A 23,278-nucleotide genomic window follows, 5' to 3' on the forward strand; every position below is an offset into this window, starting at 1 on the left:
TGGTGGCAATATAAGGCCAGGTGAGTGGCGCGCTCAGCCAGTCCGTAAGCGGTCCATAACCGAGGGCCCGCCCTACTTTGTCCGCAAACTCCAAAGTTTTATAGATATATATATATATTTTTTCTTTATCGCGTACCGATCCCGTCCCCCCGGAAGTGCAGGTAGAGAGGAGAAAAATAATTGAAATCGATCGATCGCCAATTAAAATTGATAATCAAAGCTAAAATAAAATAACAACTTGACTGTACAGCAGGAGTGAAAATACCGTATACGCTATAAGGGGAAGAGGGACCAGATCTAACTGTGCCAAGGGAATAGGACCGAAAGTTTTTAACCGGAACTAAAATTAGTAAAAATTTACCTCAGGATGAGGTCCTCGACGGTGCTCGTCGCTCTGGCAACTCTGGGCATCGCTGGTAAGTCACGGTCGTTTTTTTTTTTGCCCCGAAATTCGCAGCTTTCCAAAGCAATTGAAAAATTCAAATCGCCTTACCACCCCTGCTCTTCTTCTTTTCGTTCTTTCGTTGTGATGTGGAATTTGGTAACTCGAGGTGATAATTGTTCCGAATTCTCGGTTGTGGTTGTCGTGCTCAGCTGTCGCGCTTTTGTTGATTGGTTGCATAAGATCATTGGAGATCGTGAAAGCCCCGGTTGAACGCGAGATTGTCCGGTCGGTCCCCGGCTAAATGACGTCAGGTTGCCCCGGGGCGCAGAAGACGGTGGGGGACAACTTTCCCTGTCCACAGACACGATAACCACATCGCGAGCAAGCGACCGTACGGTAGCGAGATATCGGTTTTTCAAGCTGCGATATAAAGGAAAAAAAGAAAAAGCAGGATTAGGTTTTCTTTTCCTTTTTTCTTTTTTTTTTTTCTTTTTCAACCACTGTCCATTCTAACGCTCCTCAGCCGCGATCCGAGTGAAGCGTCAGGACGACGGTAAGAAGGAAGACAGTTTCGAGCAGGAGATATGCAAGGACAAAGACGCCGGGGAGTGGTTCAGATTGGTACCCGGCGAGGGTTCGAATTGCCGAGACGTAATCCAGTGTACGAGCTCCGGTCTGCAGGCCCTGAGGTGTCCGACCAGTCTCTACTTCGACATTGAATCGCAGACCTGCGATTGGGAGGGCTCCGTTAAAAATTGCAAGTCCAAAAGCAAGGAGAGGAAAGTGAAGCCTCTCCTTTACACGGACGAACCCCTCTGCCAAGACGGTTTTCTGGCCTGCGGTGACGGAAACTGCATCGAAAGAGGACTCTTCTGCAACGGGGAGAAAGACTGCACCGACGGTTCCGACGAAAATACCTGCGGTGAGTATCCTCGTTGATTCGCTCGCGATCCCGTTCGTCAATGTTGGCGGACGGACAACCAACCGTACGGTAACTCCGAGCGTTGCGTCGATCCTCGGCTAATGGAAAATTACTTTCTCTGCGATATGAAAAAAAAAAGACATGGACAACGACCCCAACAGAGCGCCACCCTGCGATCCGGCGGTCTGCGTTCTGCCGGACTGCTTCTGTTCCGAAGACGGTACCACCGTCCCCGGTGACCTTCCGGCCAAGGACGTACCCCAGATGATCACCATCACCTTCGACGACGCTATAAACAACAACAACATCAATCTTTACAAGGAGATGTTCAACGGTAAGAGGAAGAATCCGAACGGATGCGACATCAAAGCGACATTCTTCGTATCCCACAAGTACACGAATTACTCGGCGATGCAGGAGACCCACAGGAAAGGTCACGAGATCGCCGTACATTCCATATCGTGAGTAGAACAACTCGAGAGGATTAAAGAAATAAAACCATTCGTCGGGGGTGGGTAAAAATGACAATATTTGCACTTCAGTCACAACGACGACGAGCAGTTCTGGTCGAACGCCACGGTGGACGACTGGGCCAAGGAGATGGCGGGGATGAGGATAATCGCTGAAAAATACGCAAACCTGACCGACAACAGCGTGGTAGGAGTACGAGCCCCGTACCTCAGAGTCGGCGGCAACAACCAGTTCACGATGATGGAGGAACAGGCCTTCCTTTACGACTCTACCATCACCGCGGCCCTCAACAATCCTCCCCTATGGCCGTACACGATGTACTTCCGAATGCCCCACAAATGTCACGGAAACCTTCAACACTGTCCGACAAGGTGAGTAAAACGATCTGTCCTCGAATCGTTCGAATTACTTAACCGGTCTGTTTTTTTTTTTTCTCTGTTCTCGATACATTCAGATCTCACGCCGTCTGGGAGATGGTGATGAACGAGTTGGACCGCAGGGAGGATCCGGAGAACGACGAATACCTTCCGGGTTGCGCTATGATCGACTCCTGCAGCAACATACTGACCGGCGATCAGTTCTACGATTTTCTCAATCACAATTTCGACCGTCACTACAAACAGAATCGCGCGCCCCTCGGTCTTTACTTCCACGCAGCGTGGTTGAAGAATAATCCCGAGTTCCTCGACGCCTTCTTGTACTGGATCGACGAAATTCTGGCCAACCACAACGACGTTTACTTCGTCACGATGACTCAAGTCATCCAATGGATCCAAAGTCCCAGGACGATAAGCGAGTCGAAGAACTTCGAATCGTGGAGGGAGAAGTGCTCCGTCGAAGGGATTCCGGCCTGTTGGGTGCCGCACAGCTGCAAGCTCACCTCCAAGGAAGTTCCCGGGGAAACTATCAACCTTCAGACCTGCGTGAGATGCCCGAACAACTACCCGTGGATCAACGATCCCACGGGAGACGGTTTCTTCTAAGCTCCTTTGGAAGAATTGATAACGAACAAAAAGAAAAGAAAAAAAAAAAAACTCCAATTGCCATCAATAGAAGAAGAAAAAAAGAAAAAAACTGAAGATGAGAAAGTTTAACGGTTCCGAGTGCACTTTACCCCCTTAACAAAATTCCTCTTCAACCTCTCCCACAAGAGAAAAAGACGGCGGAACATTGGAGAAAAAAAAAACAAAAATAAATAACGGCGGTGAAATGAATACCTGTAGCTGCACCTGGTTCCGTTGACCATATCCCACGAAGTAGAAATCGCTGGATGAAAAAAAAAAGATCGGCGAAAAAAATAAATAATTAAAAATCGGGCGGCGAAAAATCGGCGGCCAACTCGTGATAATATTTCCCCGAACTCTTCTTACCTATTACGAATACACCTATACTTATAGCTTAAAAATTACACAAACGGCATGCGAAATTTTTTCACACGCACATATTTCCATACGAACATTCACATCTAACACCGCGAAACTTTCCCCCCCCCCCCCCCCCCCCCCTACTCCGTTGTCCGATTCTTCCCACCCCTGTATTCCTAATTATCCTTCTTATTTTTTTCAAAGAGCTTGTCCGAGACAAAAAAAAAATGCAGAAACGCGGACGATGACGACCTCGTATGGAAGAAAGACACGCACACAAGTTACTAACATTTACGTACCCGTGTATATACATATTTGTATTGTAAAGTAAGTGATATTATATGTATGTGTATGTACTGTTCCAACGAAAACGAAGACTTTATTAAGATGATTTAGAAAAAAAAAAAGGAAAAGAAAAAGAACGAAATAAAGAAAATCCAAAAAAAAAATTACGAAAAACAACAAAAATCTTGAAAAATAAAATATTATAATAAAAATTACGAGTGAAAAATGAAATTTGATAACCGGAAATATCCTCCGCAATCTTTCCTCGCACGGTACGATTCGTCAATGACTGTCGTCTACGTACGGATACAGATGTAGATTAAACTTGACCGCAATTTTTCTCACAAGCCAGAAATGATTTTGAGGAATGGATGAAAAAAAAAATGTCAAACTGGCCCGACGACACCGACCACGACCCGGTTTTATCGGACAAAGTTAGGGACGACGAGGCGACGCTACCTTTTCTGGTGCAGCGGGACTAAATTCGGATCAAGGTTAAATCGTTGGAGTGAATTTTAATTGAAAATTCAATCGGCAAGTCGTCGGTTTGTCTCGTTACCTGGCATTTCTCGCGATTTTTTAATTTTATTTCTTTCGTACTTTTGATTCGTGCACCGAGGCTGGCTTGGTTGCAGGGGTGTGGTTCAGGTAGAGAGTGAAAAGTGGAAATACCGCGTTCCAGAATGCCTACACATAACGCACACATTCGCATATATATCCATACGTATATTCGATAGGGTATGCGCTACCTGGCGTAAGCCCACGTATGGCCCATCTAGGTACGTTATACCTTCGACACTTCGATGAGACAAAACTTTCTTATATCATTTATATGTCCGGCTCTTATTATTTGTACAGAAATTTTCATGGCAGCGTTTCGTGCCGCGGGTATGTACGTAGGTACGTGAAATTGCGATTAGCATAGCTGCCCGCGAGGGAACCTAATCCCAACGTGAACACGGTCTGCCGATGAAAATAATTCGAAGGTAATCGTTGGTCTAGGACATAATGTTTTTTTTGTTTTTTTTTTCGGAACTTACCTTCTAGGCTTTTGCGTAAAAGGATGTCGAAGATTGAAATCCAACGTGGAATTTCAAGGGTTCAAGATCGCAACTCGACAACACGTTGACATTTATACCGTGAAGTTTATCCTTTCTCCACGCTATTATAATAGCTGTATAACATCTGGAAGCTTCTATTTCGCTGAGCCATTTATGGACAGCACTTGAAATTCCTCGACATTCTTCGAGATGCTAAACCCTGAAGAAAAAACATGAGAAACACAAGAAATAAGAAACTGAAATTAAGGAAATGAACTTCAGGATTGAGCATCAATTACCGTCGACGTTACATGGGAATATTTTTTCTTTTCAAAACAGGATCTACGTCGCATCTTCGTGAAGTTTTTTTTTTTTCTTTTTTTTTTTGTTGTTTCTCTCACCGAATCCTGAGGAGAATTCCGATGCACCGGTACCGCGGTATGCCAGATGAGGATATAATACGAGGTGTGTGTAGGTTCGTATCGGTTATTGTGAGCGGATAAGTCTGCGTCGAGATCTCACGTAAGCGAAAGTAGAGAAAGCTACTGCAGAGATATACAAACCGACGCCTCTGGGGCTCCTGGACTCCTTCGGTCGCAAGGACGCGCACCGAGTAGTTATCAACTTTAGGAGAAATGAAAAGCAAAAATTAATGAAACTACCACACGAGGTGAATCGCGAACGGTCGTTTCGACGGGACGGAGATTTGGAATAAAAATTTATTCGTACAGTTTTACTTCACCTTTGGAAATATTCATCTTTACGAAGCTGTACGGTTACGTAAAAATGCCCCCATGACATTCAAGTTCACGGAGATTCCCGGAACGTTCTTATTCGACTTTCGAAAAATTCTCGCAAAGTTTTCCTCCGATAAAACCGAGTAGCTTACGAAATTTGTATCTGGTAGACCTTTTATCGGCGCGACAAGCCGGTTGAAATTGATTGAAAACCTCGACGGTGTCGTAGAGCGAAAGTAGATCATGACATGGAAATTCAAATCGCTCAATGTCTAAGATTATAATAACGTTGTGTCTGTCCTATCCTAAATTATCATCACCGGAGAATTGCTCGAACGCGTTAGTCGACTCAACCCTGGAATAAATTCTCTCGAATGTTAAAAAAAAATTTGACCTTGCGAACCGGAGTTTACTTCTTCGAGCGACACCGGCATCCAACATTTCATTCGCTTTCGATTGAAATTCAGGACTCGGGGTTTCGTGCACTGGTTTTTCGTTCCACCCGTATCTCCCTCGACGGTGCGAGAACTTGAATTAAAATTCCGCAAATCTGTGGATACAAGCCTCCGCAAAAATCGTGACGAAATTAAAATCCACGAGTGGGTATAATTGAGCGTTGGCAGGCGCGAGGGAATTATAAACTTGGTGAAATTCATCGTGCGAGTAAATATAATTATGTACGTACATAAAGGAAAAGTAGCAATTGCAGAAGCGAAGTCAGCGGCGACAGCTACTGGGTCAGTGGGTGACCGAAGTTGCCCGAGACTCCTACCATCCACCACGTGAAAATTGTTGCTAACGTTGATTGCGAACTAACAAGTACGATCGCATGCACCGTTGCATACAGGTTTGACGGACTCGTCTATCCCGATGACCGTCGAAGATCGATCTCTGTCCACTCTTCGTTAATAATCAATGAGCGGCGACAATTTTCACCGAAGGGTATCGGTGCTTTTCAATCGTCGGATCTGCCTAGTCAAACGATTTTTCCAATGTTACGACTATTTACAAATCCTACGACAACGGCGATCATATTCTGACGAAATTCAATTCCAGGAGTCGTTAATTATTTTTGGCAAGAGACATTTCATCGTAATACGTACGACAGGTATACGTATACATCGCGTGATTACACAACGTGTAGATATATATTTATATTCCGAGGATCTTGACTCTAGGAATTGCAGAATATGACGCGGTCGTCGAATACTTCGAACATTGATATAAATTAATAATCTATCGATCGCATTCACCGCCTGATTTTTACTTCGAATCCTTGCAAGATCGTCATTCCAACGAACGTCATTGCTACGAATGTCGTATGGTTGGCCAATTGGTATAAATCCGCTAGTTCGAAATCCCCGATCTTTCGGGTGATAAAATCATCATCTCTCCATGAAAACAGCTTTTATACGTAGCCTACGTGCGGAATTTCAATACGAAAAAAACACAAACAACAACTCTTTAGTTTTACTTGAAATTTTTAACACAGCTGAAAATCTCAAGGTTTCGGTAGTTGACTCTAGATGATCTCCCTACGCGATACGATGTGACTACGAAAAACAGGATTACCGGAATCGGTATGATCTTTGCTTCGTAACGTGATTGTGACCGGTAGGGATTTACATAAACGTATTTCAATTAAGCGATAAAAAGAATAATGGCGGCGTTATTCAATCGCCACCGGTGTTACGATCGGTCCTTCGGCGTTCGTACCGTTTCGCATCGGCGATCGGAATCGAAATAAATACACAATGTATACCTACCGTGAATATTTGCGGCAAGTGACCACTCGGCAGCACTTGACCACCCGTAACCCAAACGTAATCTCGTCCAATTCATTCATTCGAATGCTGGAAAAATTGTAGAAGTTTTTTTTTCCTTTTTTCTTTTTTTACACAAGATGTACACCATCGAATCGCTGTTACTCGGCAACAAATTTTTTTCCATCGTCATTTCGGTCCGACGATTTAATTTATTCGTTTATTTTTCCACTGGTTCTGGAATCTATACGATCGAAGAGCGGTAATTATTGACACCTGCTTTTTGATTATCCCCAATTTGCATAATCCCCATTAATTATACTACACAAGACACGCGGCCATGATAACGGATTTATATATGTTTTCGTTATTATTATATTATTTTTTTTGGAATCCGAAAGGATTTCTATTACTATTTCCTGCATACGCCGCTGACGTTGAACGTGAAAAAAAAAAAAAAAAAACAGGAGTCGAAAAGCAGAATAGAAAAAAGAGAAGAAGAAGTGAAAAAAATGTTGAGGCCATCGCTCAGGACCTGACGCGATCGTGTTGCAAATATTAATTTCGACCTCGGCGAGGGAATTATAAGGATGACTCCTCGACTTCCGAGGAGTACCGAGCGTGATGTTCCGAAAATCGGTGGGCCGAAAATAATGACGAAAATTTGGTAGGAAGAAAAATAATGTCGAAAGGCGTATGGGAAGTGAATAGCAACGACGCGTCGTACGATATACACCCATGTGGGCGATCGGTGACCGTGTTTAAACGGAACGCGGTTCGTTCGAGGAGTGGAGTGAAAAATATACGGTAAGTAGAGCAGCCCCGCCCTGACTCGAGTCAACAGTCAAGTCCCACGGAGACTGAATCGTCAATGATTTATACGATTATTATCGTAAACAGCTATTCAAATTCACGTTACATCGGTCGCGATGTGTGAAATTGAAAAAAAAAAAAAGCAGAAAACGACCAAAAAGAAATTGATAAAACGAACGGCAATGGTCCGTGATTTTGAATCACCGAACAAAAAGTGTACACGTATATCCTTGAACATGCGAATTGTGTTCTTGGTTTCTTCTGGGAAGAAGAAAAAAAATTGGATCAAAAAACAGGAAATGTGCGGCTCTATGAATGACCGAGCGGCGTATCGCGTTTTATTTTATCCGTTTTTTTTATTCATCTCTGATCGATTCTTACGTCCCTTGGGCTTCGGGCGACAATCGACATTGAGAAGTCTCTCTTAGCTTCGGTTACTTTTTGTCGTTTCTTTTTTTTCTCAATACATATTATTATACATAATCGGGTAGTTGCAACGTTGAGGGATCGGGAAATAAAAATTAAGTAAAATCTACGTACGAGATTGAATGTCCGGGTGTAAACCTGTGCGGTAATTGTACGAGCCTCGAATAGTTCTCGGAAGAAAATGAGACTATAAAAATGTTACGCCGAAGACATTGGACCGGTTCGCGGTAACGTGAAATTACCGATGCTGAATCGAGTCGGCGAAAATGTTCAGTCCAACGTAAACTTGGGTCGGATTGATTAATTGATTCTCATTAGAGTTCTGACCCGAATGCGGAGATGATTCATTCTCAACTGATTTGAGTCTAGATTATAGATTCTGATCTAACTAGGAGCAACGTCTCGCTTGTATAATTTGGACCAGCGCCGTGTCGCGATGACCACAGTTTCGCGAGGGTATTTTATCTCCACCCACATTGAGACGAGACAATTTGCACGACTTGGATCAATATTACTTATTACGACCCTACGCAAGCTGGAGGAATTTATTCTGTGACTTTGGTGGGATAGGTTGTGGCGTCGGTACGACTTCCTCGATTGCAGCAGGTACCGTTCGCCTCTGCTCTCTATCCTGCGTAACTCCGAGAGATTTCAGTGGTGGTTCACCTCCTGCTGTATCGGTATGCGACTCCACACGTCACGGCGACGATCTTCGAGGCTGGAGGCCTCGCTGTCGTCTCTGTGATCTTCAACGGCGACTGCTCTCGGGTATCCGATATCGTCATCGAGCTTCGCCTTGGCATTTCTTGTCGTCGACAAAGAAAATGGACCTACGACCAGCGTATAGTCACTTGTACAGTAATTGCCAGATGTTCGCTCGGCTAGTATCGCACCTATCAACTCGTATGGAAACTTTCCGACTCTGAAAAGAGAACTACCTCATTCTTATTTTCCAAAAATAAAGAAAATCCTGCGATTTTATTGTACCTGTGGGGTCGAAAGTCGATTTAGCTAAAAGGTTTGATTTCTAAGTCGGGTGGCGAGTTTACGTATAGGTGACATACGCGTACGCTCCGAAGATCATTACGTGACATATAACATTTGACAGTGAAAGTTATTCTACGCCCGTTGCCGGAGGCGTTTTCGTATTTGTATTCCCGGTACCAGATTGGGATGGGATCGGATCCTCGCGTACCCTAGGGCGTCCCAGAGCTCGCCGCTCTCGGCTCACAATCGAAGGTCTTCGGTCGGCTACCGCGCTTCGAGTCGACGAGCGAAAGCTCCCAAAGCGGAAAAGTTCCGAGCCCCACATATCCCGATCGTATCGGACGGCCGTTTATGATCGGTACAGATATACAGGACAATCCGTAGCGCGGGCACCTTCGCCTCTTTTTCAGGGGCAAGGTCAACCTTCGTCCTCCCCTCCGTTCTATCGCTTCGCTCTTCTCGTGTCCGGTATTTTTGCCTCCGAGTAGAATAGAGAAGCGGTTCGAACGCGTGAAGGGGAAATTCGTACGACGACTTTTGCTGCCGCTGCTGCCGTTGGATTCCGTATGCAGCCATCGAGTGAAAGTGTTAAAGGCGCAAGGTCATCTGAAACTGATCGTTCTTACAAAATAGCCGAGTTTTCGGAAGCCCGACGATCCGAAGATCCATCTTCAAGTATGCAGCTGTCTCGAACGATCGCGTTCGGACGTCGGAGATTGATTTTTATCGACCCACATAGAGCGCGTACACGTTACGAAATCGGCTTGTTGGCGTCGTCTTACTCTCGAGTGTGGCGTTGAAACGGCAATCGGATTGCTCGAGTGGCCCTGGTTGTTATTAAGAAGGTGTTAATAACGGTCAAAGAGAAAATAAGCGACAATTATCAGTTATCGCGGACGATCGGTCGAATCGAGCAATCGCGCGAGGATTCGGATACTCGGTAATAATAATCGCTGGCTGCAGGCGTCAGATTTTATTCTGCAGGGAAAGTGGAAGTCGGTTATACCATAGCTGTTGAGGCGCCTTATTGCCGAGGCGACCTGTTGTTGTCGCGAGGTTCGCGTATACGTATACCTACGTAAAGGATCTCGCGACGCCATGTCACTGAAGAGGAATGCCTGCGTTCGGCAATAATATAATACCACTTTTTCGATGTTCTACGCGATCCAAAGCCGAAGGGAATACCGACACCACGCACCACTCGGTCTAGATTTCAACGCCGAGATATAACGTAGAAACCCTAATTTCATTTCGTGACAATTTCCCCGCGTCAGAATCTGCTGCAGGCTGTCGAATCGATCCCCGGGATTTCCTGACACACATTACCGATCGTCGCGGGAAAAAAAAATACTCGTAACGATTTTCTAAATTTCATGCGAGGTCGGGGAATACAGCGATCGTTTTTATTTCCGTACCTTCAGAAATAACCCGATTCATGTGCGAACGGTAAGAAGGAGTAATTTCGAACGTGCGGCGACTGCGTTCGAAATGTAAAATTGTTGGTGATCCACGTGCACGCCGGTTCGTTCGGCGAATAAAAGCCTGTTGTAAAATTGAACATGCAGCAGCGTTTAGAAAGGTGGATCCTAAAATTTGGGTCAACTAATAACTGGCGCTTTCTTCGACGATTTGACCATATTTACTGCCTTTTTTGTTCCTCAATCATTGCTATCCTCGATCTTTTTTTTTTTTTCGTAACAACGGTTGCTGCTTTTCGGATTATTTTCGAGAAACTGAAAACTTCGATGAGCCTGAAAACAGCGGGACGTACGCACGAGGACAAAAATTACATTCGTCTATAATTTCTCATAGACATTGAAAGAAGAGAAAATGAATAAAACATTCGAAGAGCTTGGAGGGAAAAGAACAAGCGGAAGAAAAAGCACCACCTCTGTCTGTGGAGTGCGATACGCAAGGTGAACGAGTGTGTCTTTGCCGGTAATTTTTCTTTGCCTGGAGCTCCGGGTCTAACAATAGCAATCCTGTCCTCCGGCTATGTCGTCGCTGGATTTCTCAACCACGGAAAGTTAGCTGCAAATTCGATGGGGATCAGCCGACGTCGCAGCTTTGAAGGAAAAAAATCACCTTAGCGATGGTTGCTCGTGAATAATAAAGTGAAATCGTTTTTCTTTCTCCTTTTCTTTTCCCCTCTACTTCTTTTTTCTTGATCGGCGCTATTTTTACGATTTGCCGAAGATGTTGACCCTACCAAACGACATTCCTTCTAGAAATTATTTACACCCACCTTAATTCCATCGGAAGGTTGTTTATTGTTCTCCGTTATATTGTATCGCAATTTTGCATTCTACAACCTTGAAGAGTTCGGAGAACTTTCTCAGCAAATCTCCGAAATTGATATTTCTTATAATTGTAGATTTCACCGCCTCAGTCGACATCTCGAGAATAATTGATGCGCATCGAATCCACTTTGAATTCGAATCGCGTAACTTGCTTTAAAAAAAAAAAAAAAAAAAAAAACAATTAACCGAACGATCGAAGAAGTGGGTCAAAAATCGATCTATGTGCTCCGATGATATTATATTCTATCGGCGAACGATCGAAATATTGATCATAGATTCGAATCACGTATCATTCGGACCACGTCCGGTACGCTACCAACCGTAGTGTTTTCACCTTGAAACGGTACAGGTCATTGTCCATCCGTCTGCCAAAGTTAGGTACCATTACACCTGGAAAGCATTCCCCTCAAGTACCAAGTTCAAAGCTAGACCAGACTGTTCTGGTCCAAGTTTATTCTACTCGGAAAAGAAAAGTGAAAAAGATAAGTTTCTCGAATAGAATGACGGTCGGTCGTTGTTAAAGAAGTCGAATCGGTTCGTTACCTCTCGTAATAACAAAAATGATAATAAGGATAACCATAATGACGACGATAGCAATCGCGAGATCTTCATTGAGATGGAAGAACACTCCAGCAGACGTGGGATGAATCCGTATAGGTCAGTGAGCCGCGGGTTATAACGTGAATAAAATAATGGCGCTCGGTTAGAAAAGTGGTCAAGAACTGACATTTGTGTATACAGTTGTGGTATTTGTGATCGGCGTAGTCCTCCGACAATAGGAAAAGAAATTCCAACGAAGCTCCAGATGCGAAGTAAAAAAAGGAAGAGCGTACTCACCGTCCACCCGATTCTACGAAGATCGGTAATTTTACTCTACTGAAATGCTAAGTGATCGACGATCGGACGGCAATAGAATCGCCGGCGTACACAAAATCGGTATTCGAGGAGTGGCTCTTCTCAGAAAAACGAACGAAGATAATCAAGTGACGTTATTTTTCTCGTTTTACAACCGCGGAGACGACCGACCGAACTACGTCACGAGGGTGAGTCTCTCGATCGAATGGAATCGTTAAAAATAAGAGTCCTTCCTCGCAAAATTTTCGCGTGTCAGCGACGTCTGCGTACCGGCAATTCGCACGAAGACCCACCGATTTCAACGTGGAAGTACCGAGGAACGAGGAACGCGTCGAATATTTTATTTTCTCTACAACTGGGAACGAAAAAGAAAAGAAATAAATTGAACGTTGTTTGAAAAGTATACCTCAGCCGCGCGGATGGGTAAGTCACGCGTTTTAAAATGTCAGCGAGTAGTTGGGTACCAGCTGTCTGTACCGGGTACGGTTAAAATTGCACCAACGACTCGCGTACTCTTTGAAAACTCAATAAACGAAGAAGTTGCGTGCCAGACTTTTAACCGATCCTTCTGGAGGCGGTGCGACACGCGATAAAAGAAACGTTCTTTCCGGTGCAATAAACATTTCCTATACCCAAAAATCTCCTCCTATCACGAAAAATCTAACTCGACAGGATTGTCATCGGTACACAGGGCAGATCACGTGTGCCGAAACTTGGAGTAAAAAAAAAGAAAAGATTCTCAAGTCGTAAGCGTGATGATGTATCAAGTGAAACGATCACCGGTGATTGTAACTAAACATAGTAATGATCAATTTTTTTGTTTCTTTTCTTTTCTTCATCTATCCAGCCTCTCTTCTCTTCTGCGTTGCTTGTACCATGGATTGAATGTAAACTGGCGCAATGTGTTACACTGTGTATAATTTATTTTTTACTATTCTTTTTATTTATTTTTTTTTTTTATCGTCACCGGTACCGCGCGCCGTACACGTTATGCAACTTTAGAGTCAACGTCGGGTCGGATACCGGGTTGGTCGGTCGGTCAAAAACACGAAAGAAACATGTAGAGTCACGTACATAATCGTTGCGCAACTTTGATGAAACTTACGTCTAACAGAAATTCATGACTCCCGATGATTCGGACATTGGTAAAATAATAATTATCGCTTATCGTTATTACCGATAATTTCAACGACCGTTTTGGACCTGTACAGGAAATGGGTAGCTATTGATTTCTGGTCGTTAAAAACTGAAAAAATGAAAATCCCAATCGGAGAAGAACTTGGATCGGACGAGTCCTTTGGTAAGATCGCTGTGAAACTTATGGTTCTCGGTCTTCGGCGATGCGATGAAAAAAATGATCGGTACCATTGGAAGGCATTATTCAAGTAGCACAGATTTCCAGATGGCAGCATGTCTTGGGGAGGTGAAAGTCATCAGGTGTCCGAAGGTAGGGGGTCCAGAGCTCATATAGAGGGGCGAGAGGGTGCGGCTAGTCCAGACGCTTTCAGTACCGCCGACGACTACCATGTCGCCGAAGATACGAATCCTTTTAGGAGCTCTGTGTCTCTTCGCCGGTGAGTAAACCCATTTGCTACCTGTGTGAATTCTAAACAACGACAGCTCTCGTATACAGAAAATCAAAAATGTAAAGAACCATTTTTTTGCCATCATTTTTATCGAAATCATTCGAAATTTGCTGAGCCGATTTTTGCGAATCCCATTCAAAAAGAGACTCCGTAGTCATAACAGTCGAATGTCATACGCACTGTGCTAATCAATGATTACCAAATGAAGATTATATTTCAGATAGTTTGCGACTTATTAGGAAGTTGATATTTCGATTATCCGATCCGAAGACCTTATCTTATCACGCCGTTTAACGATCAAACTTTCTGTTAGGAAACTGTTTCCGGTCGTTTCACTTTTGTTTGTAATTCGAATTTCTTAAATGGTCCAAAAATCACGTAATCAATTTGCAATAGAACATCCAGGTTTCCATAATTTAATTCAAAAAACGTGATAAATTGGATTACGAAATCGCAAATCAGGTTTGACATCGTTTAAATGTAAATCGCGAGTTTACATAAACGGGAAACTATTTTTAAATATTTTTCAAATCACACATACGGTAAATTGTTGTCGGGAATCGATTCGACCTCTTTTCTCACTTATCCAATCCTATCGTTCGCTACGATAGACTTATTACTTGGTGCCTGCGGAAACCCAGTTCGGGTAACCACTGTCGCTTTCCCTCAGTTGCCCTGACATTTCCGAGACTTTCTACTTCAACGGTGAGTTCAGCGAACTCCTCTTACCGTGTGCCGTAAGCCTAGAGCGGCCATTTGTCTCGGGCTCGTTCTTCGTTCCATTCTACGTCGACCTTTTATTCGGTAGAATGTCCTAAAAATCAGTCAAATGGTAGGATTATACTCACATGACCGCTACGGTGATCATCTCCAACCTTGAAGATTGTTAATAATTATTGTTGTTTTCAGTATCGGTGAGAGCGCAGGATGGCGAGGGTGGCACGAATGAATTGAACGCCGAAGAGCTCTGCCAGGATAGGCCAGGAGACGAATTCTTTCGAGTCAAAGTCACGCACGACTGTCGCGACGTAGTCAGGTAGGACTTTTTTATCCACTCTAGTTTGTTCCAATTTTTCATTCTCCACTCACCGTCAGCGATACAACTTTTCCGACCCAATTTACAAGGCCTTAGATTATTTTCAACATCGTTCTTTCACCCCCTTGCGAATCGCAGCGAGTGAGCCATTCAATGACTCGGCACGGTACACGGTATTTTATCTTCCGGTGAATGAATTAGCGATTCTTACCTCGTATATTGAAAACTCGGCACACCCATTGCCCGCCATAGTCATGATCATTGCATTCAGCTACCTCATACCCAAGGTAATAATAGAATGCCTTTCGTCGGAGTTGTGCCGCTTCGAGGCCGTCCTACGTGTACGTAAAATAATATCCTCGGTATTCAAACGATGATACAGTCATGTGCTGCAGCTGCAGGTACATAACGGTAAAAGGTTTCAACTTCCCATTTGCACGTGTGACTCGATTACGATATTACAACAACAGGAAACAATGTACGATGCCTATTATAAGGTGTTAATTACCGAGCTAAACGTGAGCGAAAAGAATCGTCGTATTGGGTAGAAGCGGTCACTTCGCCGTTCAAGGCAATCGGCTTCGGACAAAACAACCTTACACCGTCATCCGCGATTTAAAATCTCCGGTGGTTGTGATTTATTTTTTTCTCTTTGTTTTTTTTGTTTTTTTTTTTTTGCCAACTTTATTTCTCGAACGAGTCAAGGTCTACCGGCCTGCGGAGACAAAGATATTTTCGCGATTTTATCTCCGATACCGTAAGGCCGCGCGAAAGAGGAATGCTCTTTCCTTCGATCGGATCCTCCGAGAGACGATCGTCATTAATCCATGTTAATTGACATTGCGAAAAAATGGTAAAACAGAAAATAAAAATCGTCCAGGTGCGACAAGGCGACGGAAGTCGGTGTGGTGCGGTTAGCCAAGTTGCGCTGTCCGAACCAGCTAGCATTCGACATCGAAAGGCAGACGTGCGACTGGAAGCCATACGTGAAGAACTGCGAACAGCTCGAGAGTAAGCATCTTTTTTCAAGTACCTTGAAACTGAAGTCCCTTTTCCCTTCAGGTGTACCAAATCTGGTCTGACCCCGATCACCTGCCCGAGCGGACTCGCCTTTGACTTGGACAAACAGGCCTGCGACTGGAAGGGCAAGGTCACCAACTGTGACAAGCTCGAGAGTAAGTGACGATGGGGGAGAACTGGTCCTCCTCTCTCTGATCCGTCACTATTATTGAACAGTTTATCTTCGATGGTGAACTTTTTTTCTCCATTTTTTTTTCATTGCCAAATCAATTGCTCAATTTTTTTTTGACGGAAAAGAGGAGGGCCCAGGTCATCGTAGACTCGCGCCGTAGCACGCACACCGACGACTAACGTCACACACACGCAATTATCAAGCACTATTCATGTATATGCGTTCCTTTTTTTTTTTTAATTATTCTTCCTTTTCTCATCATTCGCTGATTACAAATTATGTCAAATTATTGGCAGTTTCAATCAGTGAATTTGTGAAAGAATATTCATCTATCTCTTCATCTATTTCATATCTTCATCGACTCTAATCACTATCCATTACTATCACTATAATTGTGACTAACAAACCAAAATGCTTCCATTGATGCTTCTGTGACTTTGTAGAGTAGATTTTTAATTCTTTTTCGCTAACCCAGCACCGCACTTATCTATCGTAGTCCGATTTGCGTCGGTTGATGCAATGATACATCGACTGTGATGAGATCAAATAATTTTTTTGCACCTCTGGCACAATTTTAAATAACAAGATCGATGGATGAATCTAACCACAAGTTGCCTGCACGTCATGCTTGTCTGGCAGATATCAAAAAAGAAAATCGTTTTTTACTATATTGTTTTATATTATTTATTAATTTTTTTGTTTCCGTTTTCACTCAATAAATTCGACCTGGATGCGATTCACGCGCTAATTACGATATAAACTGTGCCAGTCAACTACTAATCGGTTTCTTCGACTCGAGTTTGCGTTCTATTTGACGTGGTTCTTTTACTACGTGCAGCATACCTCTTTAGCACTCTCTTGCTTTCCGAAAATTTCATAGAATATAATATACCTCATTTTTTACAAGATCGACGGAGCTGATTAACACACGCGTTAAAAACGTAATTAGCATCACGTCGATCTCTAGGAACAATTGGTCAAATAAAAAAAAAAGAAATTGCATAAGTGTGTTTTAATGTGAGCTTTTTTACGTCCATTCCACACACTCTGCAACGCAATCTCTAAATCCTAAATCTATCAATCTCCATTTAGACTTTTTCTATGTGCTCTATATCTACTCTATTTACATGTCCTTTATTTCATTATTTATCCACTAAAAAAAAAAAAAAGAAATAGAAATATGATCTATCTTCAGAATTCATTATTGCGGTTTGATATTTATTATAAACGTGTGCTTCGCCGTGAGCCAACGAAGTCCCCCGCGTCACGAACGACTCTTTAAGCGCAAGAAGCTTGATTTTTTTTTTTGTCTGTCGGTTGATGTTAATGTGACGTTAAAATTACCGAATCCATAGGAAAAATTGTCGTTCGAAACCCACTTCCCTATCCTGTCACCTGTAAATATTTTATATCGTATCTACCGTGAACATTGGCGAACGACCACTGCGTAGCGGGTAGTCGCTACGAAGGGATTACTCACCACCAATATTTACGGTAGATGGATTGTACACACAGGGTCCGTGGACACGAAATAACTTGCACCCTTATTGTTTCCCTAAGAAATTGTTACTATTTATATTGATTCTCTGCAGTTCCTCGCAAAGTTCTTCCGATCCTGAAAACCGACGAACCGATTTGTCCCGAGGGTAAATTATCTTGCGGAGATGGCGAATGCATAGACAAAGAACTTTTTTGCAACGGCACACCCGATTGCAAGGACGACTCCGACGAAAATGCTTGCAGTGAGTTTCAAGATCCGACTGTGAATACGGATTTTAGATCGTTTTTCCCAATTTATGTAATCACGTTTTCATATTTTAATCGTCTAGGCGTTGAGACCGACCCGAACCGGGCGCCGGACTGCGACCCGACTCAGTGCGTTCTCCCGGAATGTTTCTGTTCGGCTGACGGAACCAGAATACCCGGTGGCATCGACATTGCCCAAGTTCCTCAGATGATAACGTTAACTTTCAACGGTGCGGTGAACGTTGACAACATAGATTTGTACGACGAGGTGTTCAACGGTCGTTTGAATCCGAACGGTTGTCAAACCCGTGGTACATTCTTCGTTTCTCACAAATATACCAACTACTCAGCTGTGCAAGAACTCCACAGACGCGGTCATGAAATCGGAGTATTTTCTCTGACTCACAAGGACGACCCTCGGTACTGGAGCCAGGGAAGTTACGACGATTGGCTAGCAGAAATGGCAGGAGCCCGTTTGATCATCGAAAGATTCGCCAACATTAGCGATGGCTCGATCATCGGAGTCAGAGCACCTTACTTGAGAGTCGGTGGAAACAAACAGTTCGAAATGATGGCCGATCAATTGTTCGTATACGACGCTTCGATTACCGCGTCTTTGGGCCGCGTACCGATTTGGCCGTATACCCTTTACTTCCGTATGCCGCACAAGTGTAACGGAAACGGTAGAAACTGTCCCTCGAGGTCACATCCGGTCTGGGAGATGGTGATGAACGAACTCGACCGCAGAGACGATCCCACCTTCGACGAAAGCCTGCCCGGTTGCCATCTCGTAGATTCTTGCTCGAACATACAGTCCGGTGAACAATTCGGAAGACTTCTCAGGCACAATTTCAACCGTCACTACACAAGCAACAGGGCACCCCTGGGTCTGAACTTCCACGCTTCGTGGCTCAAGAGCAAAAAGGAATACAAAGAGGAGCTCATCAAGTTCATAGATGAAATGCTTGCCAAGAATGACGTGTACTTCGTCACCATGGTCCAGGTTTGTAGTCTACTTTTATCTCCTTTTTTTTTTTTATCCTTCTGTTTCTTAACATTCTGCTTTGTCAGGTATTGAAATGGATCCAAACGCCGACCGAGCTTGCGAATCTCCGGGACTTCGCCGACTGGAAGGACACTTGCGACGAGAAGGGACAGCCGTACTGTTCCCTCCCGAATGCGTGTCCTTTGACAACGAGGGAACTTCCGGGAGAGACTCTTCGTCTCATCACATGCATGGAATGCCCCAACAACTATCCATGGTTGTTGGACCCGACCGGTGACGGTTTCAGTTCGAAGGAATAAAATTTCTACGTTTTTAGAAGAAAGAAAAAGAGAAAACAAGGAGAAAAAAGAACAACCGGCCGACAAGTTTCTCACCGCTTCGTTTTGGTAGACCGGAAAAATCGGCTAACTTAAATTAACCCAATCTGAGTTTCCGGTCGAACAATACGCGTCCGCTGAATGAGGGTATGGAGGCGCAATATTAAGAAATCAAGGGTGGATATCAATCATTCTTCGTTCTACGTCTCAGAGCCCATCCCTGGACATCGAAACGAAAAAAAAAAAAAAAAAATGGAACAAACAAACGCCTAGCGATTTCATTTGTACATAGATTTTATATTATTAATTGAAGAAGGAATATAAAAACAAATAAATGAATAAATAAAAATATAATATTCCTCCGAGGTTCTCGTGACGCGACGACAAGAAGAGTCGTCGTTTTAACGACGCCGCTATCTACTACTAGATATTATATTTAATTGTGAGATTCATGAAGGAAAACAATGCGTTTCTAAGATGTCGAATGAATAAAAAATAAGAAACCAAGAACAGTATTTATTGAAATTTTATTTCTTGATTTTAACTACCGAATATCTGAGTTTCGTCTTTGCGGCTCAACGATTCCCTCACGTACTGCAAAAATAATTACCATCCGCGAATTGTTTTTTTTCGCGTCTACAAATAATGGAAAATACCCATCCTTTCCTTACAATTTCTAGTTATAACTTCACCAACTGCACAGCCTTGAAAGTAAATCTGACGTTCGACTCTTCGAAATGGTAAGTGAAATTCCTCGGTATACTGTGAATTTAAAATGTCAGCCGAGATTCGAGAGCATGCCTTTCATTTCGAACTTACATCGTATATACATCGTTATGCTATCTGTACATAGAACTTCGTCCCGTTCCAAATGAACAGAATGAATACATGAAAGTATCGCCACGCGCACCCGCGTGTTTCACGACTCAGATACCCAACATTAAACATACATAGGTATAATATATTACACCTTTCTCAAGCAAAGCGAGATTTCCAATTTGCAAGAAGAATAATTTATATTCCTATATGCATCACTATATTACATCCAACTTTTCCTGTACAGCCTGGCAAAATGACTCAAGTTTGTTTGGCCTTTTATTTATTATTTATTTATTTATTTATTCATTTTTTCATTTTTTAAGTTCAAGTATTGCAAATTTCGATGTTTGTTGTTGGTCATTTTTTTCTTTGACCACTTTCTCTGCTTACTTTCATCGACAATCATCATCAATACGTCCCTGTACGTACGATGTATGATAATAATAATATCGTATACATTACCGGTAATATAATCATTTTAGTTTATTTGCCCATTGAATTTAGATATTTAGCTAATTTTTAAAACACCGTAAAATTCAAATGTAAACCTAAATTTGCGGATCATCTCCGGTTGCATACCGCAAATATAACTGTTCAGAATGGTAGAAAATCAGGGCTGAATCCGAAATTTCACCATTGACTGAACATTGAAATTTCGGATTCTAGAAGGATTTTATTTCCATCAATTCACCATTAGCTATTTTCATTTTTGTTAGATTTTCAGCATCAGTCGTATTATTATTCAGAACGATAGAACATCAAAGTTAAATAAATGCAGATTGAAATATCGAACGGCGTTGTATTTTTTCAATACGAAACGTTCGGCAATAATTCACCCATTTCCATGACCAAAATGGTCCAATTATATTTACAGTACCATACTTATACCAATCAATATTTTACTTGAACTTTTACTTGAGAAGGAAAATAGCTATGCTACAAAAAAAATTATTCTATTTTTCAAACTTTAATCGAATCAAAGACGAACATACCCCTCGGAGAATCTCATCATGTCACACTCAGATACGATAAAATTTGGTAATTGCTACCACCCGGAGTTCCTCCAATAAATAGCCATTGATGAAGAATTCTTCTTCGTCATATACCCAACCAACTGCACGCTACAAACGCACCGAATATGCTCAGAACGATCAGGACTATAACCACCCAGAACGGCACAGTGTCTGAAACAGAGGAACGACGGAGGTTTGTGAAAGAAAAGAATAGAATCATCTGATCTTGGAATCCAGGGCCTGAGATTTGTTACAAAACATTTGAAAAATGATTCTTACGTCTGAATGGGATGCTGTGAATGCAGATTCTGTTGTCGACTGAAATACTGACAACAGCGGCTTCGGTGTTGCTAGTAATGGCGGGTCCATCGTGTTTTGTTGGTAGGAATTCTAGTCCAGTGACAAACATGCTGTGGGCACCCTGAACATGGAGGGCTCTTCGAAGGCTGAAGGCTATGAAAATATCAACATTGCCTGAGAACATGGTGCCAACAGCGACGAACCTTCCATTGTCAGATACAGCGAGCGCGGACAGGGTTTCCTTGTAGGGAACTGACTTGAGCACAGAGTCGGTGTGAACGTCCCAAAGCTGTAGAAAGCTTGGTTTCTTGCTTAAGGTTGCGTTCGTAAGCATGAATAGCTGTGAGCTGGACTTGGCTTCCTCCGTCACTCTGTAGCGAAGTCGTTTGTACATGTATTTTGAACCATCGGGAACAGCCCATGTCAGTTCTTTTTCCTTTTTCCCTGAGGATACATTCCAAAGAAACGCTTTTCCATCTTTTGCTATTGTTGCTAGAATATCACCGCAAGGACTAAAATCCATGTCATCTATTTCTTTGGAATGTGATTTTATGTCATGAATCTTTGTCATATGTGGAAACTTCCAGAGACGGATGTGACCATCTGTACCACCTGTCGCCATGCAATCACCGCTTGGACTTACACGTACGATCCTTTGCAACGGTTCACTAACACTGCAAAAAAAAAGAACAGGCTAATGGATAAAAAATTTATCATGATGGAGATTCAGAATGCAGAAAATTCTTTCTAGCTTGCCAAAATTACCTGAAATCAGTTTGAACGCTGTCAGCCGGCTTGATGATGAGTTGAAGCTTCTTGTGTCTTACGTATGAATTGCTGTCAGAAATTTTTTGTATCCTTTCTGTCTTGGTAATATTATCGCCTTCTTCCTGCTTGTTTTCCCTCTCACTTTTCTTTCGCTGCCTCAATAATCCTCCACTCTCTTTGCCTCCTTCTGTACCTTTGATAACTTCTCCGTTGTTCTCAACACTAACAATTTTCATGTTTACGTTGTACATTTGGCAGTGGCTCTCTTGTCCAGCAACGATAACTGTCCGTTTACCATTGTTGTGAGAGGCACAATTCATGACTACGCTAAGACCTGTTTCATGCCTCGTTACTTCCTCAGCCACAAATTGTACTCCATCATGGAACAGTTCAAATATTTCCTGCAAATAGACAATGACAAGAACAATGATTAAGATGACATAGAAGTAGAGGCATAATATTGAAGACAAAATGAGCTGACATGTCACAAAGAATCTAGCCTTAGAATCATAATGAATATGAACTTGTGAATGGTGGTAAATACTATGAATAACTTCAAAATACTCTAGCAATGGATTGATATAAATACTTACAAATCCATTAGCAACTCCAGTCTTGGATGAACCACCACCTCCGCCAACTAGGATGTGCCTACTTGTCAACATTTGTAGAGTATACAATGGGAAGTTCACCCTGGCCAAAAGGCCACCCTTGGATCTTCTAGTTGGCATCCTGATCTTGTGTAATTTATTTCAGGAATGTTCTTTGTTATTTAATTTCTTTACACTTCAATTTTGTTTGTCAGTCAGCATTGTCAAGTAATATTAGATGTTGGTTCTCACGAGTAACCCAAATCCATTTTATCTTCGCCGAAATTAGTCCATATTTTGACAATATAATTTATATGCACATATTAAGGATATCACCCTCTCTTCTGTGCACTACAGTTGTTACCTCTTGTCATTATGAAAAACCGATTTCTGAGGACAGTTTTATTACTACGATATGCTATGATGTGCCACACTCAAAAGTTCCACGTTTCAAGTACACAAGAACCGCTCATTCAGGCTACCGCCATTGCCTCTCCAGTACTGATTCTCATGCTGTGGCTAGGCTGGATGGCGGGGAGAGGGATGCAAGTAATTCA

General features: G+C 42.8%; 3 protein-coding genes across 5 annotated transcripts; 2 read left to right on the forward strand and 1 right to left on the reverse strand.

Moving 5' to 3' along the window:
* Positions 1-10: 10 nt before the first annotated feature.
* LOC105692407 (chitin deacetylase 1) lies at positions 11-3,642 on the forward strand. Of its 2 annotated transcripts, none has more exons than XM_020856071.3 (6): positions 11-161; positions 251-416; positions 909-1,307; positions 1,447-1,768; positions 1,850-2,149; positions 2,233-3,642. In XM_020856071.3, exons 2-6 carry the CDS (start codon positions 368-370, stop codon positions 2,759-2,761), a joined length of 1,599 nt encoding a protein of 532 aa, XP_020711730.2. In that variant the 5' UTR covers positions 11-161; positions 251-367; the 3' UTR covers positions 2,762-3,642. The 2 variants fall into 2 exon arrangements, with proteins under 2 accessions (XP_020711730.2, XP_048515511.1); XM_048659554.1 differs by having other exon boundaries at positions 51-161; positions 254-416.
* A 10,124-nt stretch (positions 3,643-13,766) lies between these two features.
* On the forward strand, positions 13,767-19,746 carry LOC105692399 (chitin deacetylase 1). Of its 2 annotated transcripts, none has more exons than XM_012411578.3 (6): positions 13,767-13,922; positions 14,844-14,970; positions 15,851-15,981; positions 17,755-17,904; positions 17,992-18,911; positions 18,980-19,746. In XM_012411578.3, the coding sequence occupies exons 1-6, from the start codon at positions 13,874-13,876 to the stop codon at positions 19,211-19,213; spliced, it is 1,611 nt and encodes a 536-aa protein (XP_012267001.2). In that variant the 5' UTR covers positions 13,767-13,873; the 3' UTR covers positions 19,214-19,746. The 2 variants fall into 2 exon arrangements, with proteins under 2 accessions (XP_012267001.2, XP_012267002.2); XM_012411579.3 differs by lacking the exon at positions 15,851-15,981 and adding an exon at positions 16,033-16,145.
* On the reverse strand, positions 19,740-23,226 carry LOC105692400 (prolactin regulatory element-binding protein). The gene is made up of 4 exons (XM_012411580.3): positions 22,725-23,226; positions 22,129-22,532; positions 21,343-22,037; positions 19,740-21,234 (listed from the first exon to the last, which is right to left on the reverse strand). Exons 1-4 carry the CDS (start codon positions 22,860-22,862, stop codon positions 21,149-21,151), a joined length of 1,323 nt encoding a protein of 440 aa, XP_012267003.2. The 5' UTR covers positions 22,863-23,226; the 3' UTR covers positions 19,740-21,148.
* Between the last annotated feature and the right edge of the window lie 52 nt (positions 23,227-23,278).

The sequence above is a fragment of the Athalia rosae genome, chromosome 8 (assembly GCF_917208135.1).
Source record: "Athalia rosae chromosome 8, iyAthRosa1.1, whole genome shotgun sequence".
Lineage (NCBI taxonomy): Eukaryota > Metazoa > Arthropoda > Insecta > Hymenoptera > Athaliidae > Athalia > Athalia rosae.